Source organism: Myotis myotis, unplaced genomic scaffold, assembly GCF_014108235.1.
Source record: "Myotis myotis isolate mMyoMyo1 unplaced genomic scaffold, mMyoMyo1.p scaffold_m19_p_3, whole genome shotgun sequence".
Lineage (NCBI taxonomy): Eukaryota > Metazoa > Chordata > Mammalia > Chiroptera > Vespertilionidae > Myotis > Myotis myotis.
Genome location: NW_023416335.1, coordinates 21,218,511 through 21,227,575, shown reverse-complemented (window position 1 = coordinate 21,227,575; position 9,065 = coordinate 21,218,511). Strand labels below are relative to the sequence as shown.

The 9,065-nt window shown below is 49.6% G+C and overlaps 1 protein-coding gene across 1 annotated transcript; it reads left to right on the top strand.

The window, feature by feature from the left end:
• The first annotated feature begins 2,488 nt into the window (after nt 1-2,488).
• Nucleotides 2,489-8,917, top strand: STAR (steroidogenic acute regulatory protein). The gene is made up of 7 exons (XM_036298679.1): nt 2,489-2,707; nt 3,514-3,627; nt 3,889-4,016; nt 5,313-5,471; nt 5,604-5,788; nt 6,377-6,470; nt 6,992-8,917. The coding sequence occupies exons 1-7, from the start codon at nt 2,644-2,646 to the stop codon at nt 7,103-7,105; spliced, it is 858 nt and encodes a 285-aa protein (XP_036154572.1). The 5' UTR covers nt 2,489-2,643; the 3' UTR covers nt 7,106-8,917.
• Nucleotides 8,918-9,065: the final 148 nt, after the last annotated feature.

Here is a 9,065-nt window from a genome sequence, read left to right as displayed (position 1 = left end):
TGAATGAAGTCTTCTTTTCTGCTCACCCTGTCTCCCTCCCCTGGCCCCGGGCCTTCCTCTCCAACACTCTGCACAGCCTCAGCCAGATCTCTGGTATCTTCCTTCTGACCAGCTCTGTCCATCTGATCTCCCTGTGGGGCTCTGCCCTTAAGAAGCAAAGCCAGATACAGATGACGTCCGGAACCAGAGGAAATTCCCAGGCCTCTCTCCCCGCCGTAGTCAGAGAGACAGTGAGAGTTAACAGTCATGCGGCCTGAGGAAGAGAAGAAAGCCTTGGCCTGGGGGAGGTCACCAGCACCCTCCTCTTTTGAGTCAATGGCTGCCTCTGACATCAGCAACAGCACTATGCCTCGGTCCTCCAGTGTCCCCACACCACCCCCTCCCCTCTCACCAGGGCCATAATTCTCCTCAGGATGGCAACAGCAGGGCCTTGAACCTTGAACATTATCTGCAGGGCCTGTCCCATAATTACTCCCTCCCACCGCCTCCACTGGGGGACACATGTGCACCAGGGCTCACGTGTACCAAGAAGGGAGGAGCAGCTGTCTCAGCAACCACCTGCACCTTCTCCTTCCAAGTCTACGAAAGGCAGAGCCCCCATCACCCCCCCCCCCCCACACACACACACAATGAACAACAGAGGCCAAGGCCTCTTCCTTCGGTCCTGTCTTCCCTTTGGGGCTCTTTGAGGGCTCAGAGCAAAGCCCATAGGCAGGTTTCCTAATTCAGAAGACATACTTACACCCCCAGCTGCTTCCTCAATTGATCACCCAATAGAGAAGGAGCAAGCACCTGCTCTGTGCCCTGCTTGAAGCTGAGTGCTGGGGGGTGAGGGAGCTGGGTGGGGGCACCTGCCTCAGGGACAACAGTCCCACAGAAGGAACAAGTGAGCACACACAAACCATTCCACAAATCAGGACGGAGAGATGACGCTCTAGGGGTGCTGACAGGAAGGGTGTGAGTCAAAGGAACAAGTCATTCCAGAAGGAAGGCTACACAGAGGCGGGGCCCACCGTGGGCCTGAGGAAGGGGCCAGGGGCCTGGGGGCAGCCACTGCTGGCCCCTTCCCACTGCTTCACCAGGGATTGAAATGGGGGGGTGAGGGCTCCAGGCACCAGGCCTGGCTTTGAGCAGGTCCTGTCTCCTTCATCCTTTCTAGAGGGAGGGAAACAGTGGGAGGTGGTGGGGACCTGCTACTGCTCCCTGATTTTTAGGCCTTCCCTCCGCCTCCAGGCAGTGGTGACAGGGCAGGGAACTCTCACTGGAGGAAGGCCTGGGCCAGCGGCAAATTGGTGTGATTCTCTTGGCCTCCCAATATTGTTGCCAGGTGAATCAGGCTTAAAAGCAATTTCAAGGCCAACCTTAAAGGGAAAAGATTTCATCAGAGAGCAGCATGCAGGCTGGGCGGGTATGCGGCCCCCCCACCCCTACCCCCACCCCGTGGTGGAGTATGGAGAACAGCAGAGAGACTCTACTGCCTCATGAGTCTCAATTAGAGCACAGGCCCCCAGAGTGCAGACTGTAGTGAGCACCCCAGGGCCCTGTCTTCTCAGCCTTTCAGCTCATGCCAGGCACTTGGGGGCAGCCTGTCCTGCCTGGCTGCTTCCCTACAACCAGAGAACTTACCAAGCAGAGAACTCCGCCTCCGGACCTGATTAATCCATGCGCTGGGGGTTGGGCATGGAGTGTGGGTAAGGGTGTAGGGTACGCCAGGCCCAGGTCCCTCTCCTTGTGTCTCTGGCCAGTTATACCCTGTTTGCATCTTATGGGGACACAGCCCTGACGTATCATCCTTGTGCCAGCACAAACCCCTAAGAAGGGGGAACTATCTCTGACTAGGGCTTTGGTGACGTTGTTTATACAAATGGCTGAATAAATAATTGAGCAGCTGAACATACGAGTGTCTGGGGTCTGCTGGGAGCTGTGAGAAGATGGACTAAAGGTGAGATTTGTGTTGTTGTCCCAGCCCTGCCACTCTCTGGGGCTTTGGGCTCCTCATCCAGGGTCTCGACGGCCTCTACCAGCTTCGACCGCTAAGTTCTTAGCGGATACCTGGGCACTGAGGCGGCGTCTTCCTAGGCCCCGTGTGCAGTTCACAGAGCACCTGCAGAGCAATCACCTGGGAATGTTTTTAAACACAGCTTTCAAAGCCTCAATTCTAGACCCTTTAAGTCTGGAGTTTCTGAGGATGAGGGCTAGAAAACCTGTTTCAAACAGCCCCTCCCGCCCCCTCCACTCCCCCACCCCCATAGGATGGTGTCTGCTTTCTTCTAGACGGCCTTTGCCTCACTGCTTCCTCTCTCCCCTCCATCCACCCAGTCTGGCTCCAGCCTTTTCCTCCTTTCTTGCCCTGTTCCACCCCCTCCTCTCCCCACAAATGGCCAAAGCAGCAGTGTGAAGCAATCCCTCTCTCCTTGACCCCTTCCTGTGAGCAGTGAGTGATGGTTATTTTTTAATCTCCTGCGATTAACCGCAGCCTTCAGCTGGGAGCATTTAAGACACAGAACACAGGGTCACAGCCACAGCTGCGGGACCCAGAGGCAGACCTTGACGGGCTCGGGAAGGACGGAAGGAACCGCCTTTGAGAGCAGAGGCAACAGCAGCCGCAGCAGCTACACCACCACGACCAGCCGCCAGGAAACAATGCTCCAGGCAACGTTTAAGCTATGTGCTGGGAGCTCCTACCGACACGTGCGCAACATGAAGGGTGAGCTCCCTGGGGGAGAGGGCGCTCGTGGTGGTGACCAGGACTCTCAGGCACCTGGCTTAGTGGGGGAAACACTGGACTGGGGGCAACCCACTCAGATTCCGATCCCAGCTGCGCCTCTTATTGGGCGATCTTGTCCCTTGCGGACCTCACTTTTCCCACTGGAAGAACTGGGCTGGAGATCAAGATGCCTTTGACCCTTCTGGGTTCTGTACTGTCTGGTCTCCCCTCCAGGGCTCCAATCTCCCTTGAACTCTTCCTGACTCTGCCTCCCTCTAGGATTGGTCCCAAGGGTAGCAGGAAGGACTAGCCACAGTGGTAGAGGTAGGACTAAGCCCGGACTCCAATGAGCCAGGCTGGCAAGCCTAAGACACGGGCAGGGAAGAAGAGGTGGGTGGGGAGAAGGAAAAGAAAGGGGAGTAAGGCAGCAGAAGAGCAAAGACCCAGCTGCTGGCAGCTACACAGACCCTCAGGGACTGGTGTCTTCAATTCTGCTGTGGCAGGATTTTTCTGGTGTGAACAAAGCTTCTCTCTTTCAAGAGGGAAACTCTGGTGCGGCTCCTGCCTCCAGGCGGGACCAGGCAAGCCAGCCTAGATGGGAGGCAGATTTCTGGGCCCTGAAGGCAGCCTGGTGCAGTGTAGGGAGCCCTGGACTGGGAGTTGACCTGGCTCTAGTTCAGGTCCCTGCTAGGAATCTGTATGTTCCTGATCAAGTCACTTCCCTCTCCCAGCCAGTTTCCTCATCTGCAACAAGAGAAGAGGTGGAAGGGGCATATCCAGGCAACAGTTTCCTTCCCTTCCTGCAGGGTTGAGGCACCAGGCTGTGCTGGCCATTGGCCAGGAGCTGAACCGGAGGGCCCTGGGGGGCCCGACCCCCAGCGCATGGATTAATCAGGTCCGGAGGCGGAGTTCTCTGCTTGGTAAGTGCTGAGGCTTCCGGGCTTCTGCCAGTGGCACGAGGCTCCCAGGTGCAAACACTGTGCATGTGGCCCTTGTCCCCGCCACCCCCGGGTCCTCTCCCTGTCACCTGCAGTGTCTAACTTGACCTGCAGGCTGAATCCTATGGCTTTTGGTCTTGGCTCTTCAGAGGAAAGAGCAGGTCCAGAGATCAAAGGGAGGAAAGCTGGTGGGAGGCTAGGGGAGCGGTAGGAAGCTTGGTCTCTCCTTGGCTGTGTGTCCAGGTTCCCGGCTGGAAGACACTCTCTATAGCGACCAGGAGCTGGCCTATATCAACCAAGGAGAGGAGGCCATGCAGAAGGCCCTGGGCATCCTCAGCAGCCAGGAGGGCTGGAAGAAGGAGAACCAGCAGGTGAGGGAGTGTGTGGAGGAACAAAGCCAGCTGGGGGTCCCTGCTCTTCAGAATTCCTGCCTTGTGCAGTGTCACTGGGTGACAAGTAGCTTTGAGAATTCTCCTTCCCCAGGAACATATCAAGTATTCCCTCCCCCCTCAAAGACATCCTGTAGACGGGCATTTGAGAAACACTGTTCCTATATCCTGCCCTCCAAATACACTGTACACCTATTCAGCAGGGACCCTGGGCTAGAAGTTCCAGTGCCAAGGAAGCCTGCTGACAGCTGAGCTTGCAGGGTGATCTGGACTCACCTGCGAGTGGGCTGGACTAGAACACAGGTGGCCCATGCCTTCTGGGCTCTCTGCTCCTGAGCACTGCGCCTTCACTGGGAACCAATAATGAGGCCCATGTTAGAGGCCAGTGGATCTATTGAGACTTTGGTTTTATCTTCACTGAAAGCTTACATGCTGCCCATTGCCCAAAGTTTAGGTCAGTGGTTCTCAACTTTCCCTATGCCGCGACCCTTCAATACAGTTCCTCATGTTGTGGTGACCCTCAACCATAAAATTATTTTCGTTGCTACTTCATAACTGTAATTTTGCTACTGTTATGAATCGTCATGTAAGTATCTGATATGCAGGATGTATTTTCATTGTTGCAAATTGAACATAATTAAAGCATAGTGATTAATCACAAAAACAATATGTAATTATATGTGTTTTCCGATGGTCTTAGGCAACCCCTGTGAAAGGGTCGTTCGATCCCCCAAAGGGGTCGCGACCCACAGGTTGAGAACTGCTGGTTTAGGTAAAAGCTTTCCTTCTCCAAATTAAGACTACTAGATTGGGAGTCAAGAAATCTGGGATTTAGGCCCAGCACTGCCCTTGGCTAAGGGTCTCTGGGCAAGTCACTGACCTTCTCTGGCCCTACATCTTTCTTGGATGAGGAACTGGGCTAAAAAAATCTTTAAAATCCCACCCACCATCTGTGTGTGTGTAACTAGTTGGTTGTAGACCAGATTTTTCCCACTCCCACGATCTTGGAGCTTCTGAAGTCAAGTAAGGTCCTGCCCATCAATACTTGCCACCAGGAAAAAAGGGCCCAGGGAGCAGGGGCCACCTCTGGTCTTCAGCAGATGGACAGGCTTGTGGCAGGAAAGATCACCTGCAGTTTTACTCAGAAATAGTTCCAGGTTTCCTGCTACTTAAGAGTTCTTCTGTCTCCTTCCTGCCTTGCCTAGAGTTGTTTATGTTCTCTGGAGTAGGAATATTTTCCTCTAACTTTATCCTGGGGCTCCTCTTGCTCCCTGACAGGCCAATGGAGACAAAGTGCTGAGTAAAGTGGTCCCAGACGTGGGCAAGGTTTTCCGGCTGGAGGTGGTGGTGGACCAGCCCATGGAGAGGCTTTATGAAGAGCTTGTGGAACGCATGGAGGCAATGGGAGAGTGGAACCCCAATGTCAAGGAGATCAAGGTGAGGAGAGCCCAGGTGTGAGTGACGGGGCCCCAGGAGAGCCCAGTCGGAAAGGTGGCCAACGCTGTGAGTGGTGGTGCCTTACCCCCAGCACTGGCTAAGCAGTGATTCTGGTTCCCTGTGGCCTGGTAGGTCCTGCAGAAGATTGGAAAAGACACAGTGATCACCCACGAGCTGGCTGCAGAATCAGCAGGAAACCTCGTGGGGCCCCGGGACTTCGTGAGTGTGCGCTGTGCCAAGCGCCGAGGCTCCACCTGTGTGCTGGCTGGCATGGCCACGCAGTTCGGGCAGATGCCTGAGCAGAAAGGTGTCATCAGGTAATACTGGCAGCAGGCTCAAAAGCTCCCTTTCCTAACACAGGCCTGGGGGCCAAGCATGGCTCCAAAAACCCAATCCTTGGTCCCCACTCTCAACTTCCTTTTACAAAGGAAGATTCTCATTTTCCATTGCAGGGAAGACTAGATCAGCCCTACTTATATAGCCAGTTTGTCCTGATTCTCCCCAAAAGTTTAAAGACCTTAATTGTTTTCTAAAGCAAGAGGTTTAGCTGGTATGGTTAGGTGTGGCTGTACTAGTGATTAAAATATAATCTGCACCACTTAGAACCCAGCTGCTCCCTGAGTTTCTCAGGGGCCCCAGCCACCACCCTAGACCCTTTCCCCAACCTCCCTCTTATCCAGCAACTATAAGGGACCACAGGAAGCCTCCAGGTTCCAGCTCCAGTTCTAATCAGCATTTGTTCTGATAAGCTGGTAACCATGACAACTGTTAAATACCACCCTTGGCGAAGGCCACTTCTCTGATGAGATTTGGAAAGACAAGGCTAGTAGAAGTGTGGCTAGTAGAACTCGTCAGCATGAGCGAACTGAACTGGCCTCCTGATTCAACTTCTCTTCAACTGACAGAGCTGAGCATGGCCCCACTTGCATGGTGCTCCACCCTCTGGCTGGGAGTCCATCAAAGACCAAACTCACTTGGCTGCTCAGCATTGACCTCAAGGTGAGAGGGGCATGGGAGGTGGCACAGTGGGAAGGTGGTGAGAGAAAAATAGTTCACCACTCCCACAGGGAATAGGAAAAATCCTTCCATTTAGAGAGAATTAGACTGTTGAAGGGAGAAGAGATTTGAGTAATGGCTTGATATTCAACCATCTCTCAAAAGCCTGCAATGGCTCCTTCTTACCTCTCATATCAAATCTCAACTCTATATTTTTTTTTTAAAAGGGGAAACTTAGGCCCAGAAAGGTATGCTCACTAGCTCAGGGTCACACAGCTGGGAAGATACATCTTAATTTGTCTTGAGAACAAATCCTGTTCTTCTGACACTCTCATGACAGCAGGGCAGCAATGCGGTCCCTCCCGCAACTACGGAGGGACCGTGGTCCCGATTCCAGTCAACAAGGTTGCATCTATAAACAGAGCTAGAAGACTAAGACCAAATCGTAATGTGATAGGATCCAGAGGTGTCTAGAGTGGACCACCACCCACAAGATGGTCAAATTCTTTCATCTTTTACTCTAGGGATGGCTGCCAAAGACTATCATCAACAAAGTCCTATCACAGACCCAGGTGGACTTTGCCAACCACCTGCGCAAGCACCTGGAGTCCAGTCCTGCTCCTGAGGCCAGGTGTTGAAGACCAGCCTGTGGCTTCCCACTGTTCCCACTGCATTGGCTTGTGTGCTCATCAGGAAAATCCCTCCCAGAAGCCTGCAAGTCTGCTTGAGATCATCTGGGGACTGTGGGTGGGGTGGTAGTATATTTACATTACGATATTAGGACTCAGATTGGTAAAATTTTAGTACCAAGAAAATAGGGATGGGTCTCATATAGAGGTCAAGCCTTCTAATTTCATTCACTGAATAGCTGGGAAATGAAGGTTAAGGGTCTCAAAATATCTGTAAAATTTTTCTCTGGCCCTTACATGTCTACCTAAAAACACCTTAAAATGCTACTAGCTGAGAGAGGGTGCAGAGGGTGCTAAATACAAGGATGGGACCTCATGCTTTATGGGCTCAAGAGTTCCACTCCCTGCAGGCAGTGTGTGTGGAATATTAGGGTCTCACAAGAGGGGCTCCAGCAACTCTCTGCCCCTCCACCAAGCAAGCAGAGAGCTGCACCAAAGTGCGGGCAACTCCCCACAGCAGGTGCCTTCCAGAGACCTAGTTCAGGTTTTCTTGATAAAAAAAAAAATACAAAAATAATTATTAGGCTGATTTCCCTACTACTTCCATGAGCACCAGTCAGAGTAAAGAATCATAACTAATACAAAAACTTCAGTCTGTACCTGTTTTAAAATTCTACTCTTAAGAAATCTATTTGAGTAAATGTCAACTTCATACTAAAGGAGTCCTAGATAAAAATCTTAAATTTTAATCCCCTAACTCATTAAAAGGAAAAACTACCGGGGACTTATATCATTCAATTATTTAGAATCTGTTAGCAAAACCTTTCATAAAATTTAATTTCTAGGATAAGCACAGGCCTAATTCTTAAGAGCACTAAAATTGGTACCTGATTAATGGGTATTCAAAGGTGAAAATCATGACTGAGGATTTTTATTTACTTAATTAAAAGGAAGGATAGTCTGACTTTGGGTGGTAAACACATAATACAATATACAGATGACATATTATAGAACTGTACACCTGAAACTATATAAGTATTACTAACATTAAAAATAAATTTTATTATTTTCTCATTAGTGACTATTTAGACCTAACAAGGCAACTGAATCTTTACTTCAGTCTATTGTATCAGCTCTCAGCTTGGCTCAGGGATGCCAATTTCTCTGCTTTAGTAGGTCAGTATTTTACTATTTTGAGAGATGGCTGGAAAAAGGGGTAATATGATGATAGCAAATTCCCCTTCTAAGAGTCAGAAAATTTATGCTTTAAAAATATAAACTGGGATGGGGTTACTTTGCTAAAATGTATACAACTTGAAGCTTTCCCATTCTAGTGCTAATAGCATTGATGATTTATACCATTTGGAAATAGAGTTCTATCTTATTTATTAAACAATTAGCAACAGCAGAAATTCTGATATTTATTAAGGTATTGAAAATTTACAATTAGAGATATTTATTATTATTTATTCTGATTGTTTCATTGTTTCTTGGTCTATTTTTGAAATAGGTATAATTACTGTTTATCTGTCCAGGAGCTTCAGAGTGAGAGGGGATAGTTGTAGAAGTATTTTCTAGAACAGAAATATCATCTACTCCCCAGTAAGAGAAAATAGTTGTTTGAAGATGTATAGAGCAATATATACCCTGGTTTCAAAAGAGAACATATCAATAGTAAAGAAATAGGCTTTCAACACATAACATGGTTTTGAGCTTGATTATAATTTGCCTTCTTCAAACTATGCAACTGTGTCTTTGAAATGACTGGGGAGATATTCTCCCACTTGTTTAACTTTGAATAAAGTAAGTTGTAATGATCTATTTACAAGACTATATTCTTTGAACCCTTCAAATGAACCTTGTCAGAACACACACGTTTTGAACATCAAGTATAAACAGACAAAAATCATTATTCCTGCTACCTCTGATTTACGAAAGCCAAATGTACAAAAACTAATTTTATCATTTA

What these genes read in the sequence shown, in the direction of transcription:
- STAR (XM_036298679.1), top strand. Translation starts at nt 2,644, where the DNA reads ATGCTCCAGGCAACGTTTAAGCTATGTGCTGGGAGCTCCTACCGACAC. An exon ending in ACACGTGCGCAACATGAAGG is followed by an intron (nt 2,708 to 3,513) that starts GTGAGCTCCCTG and finishes CCCTTCCTGCAG; the next exon opens with GGTTGAGGCACCAGGCTGTG. An exon ending in GGAAGAAGGAGAACCAGCAG is followed by an intron (nt 4,017 to 5,312) that starts GTGAGGGAGTGT and finishes GCTCCCTGACAG; the next exon opens with GCCAATGGAGACAAAGTGCT.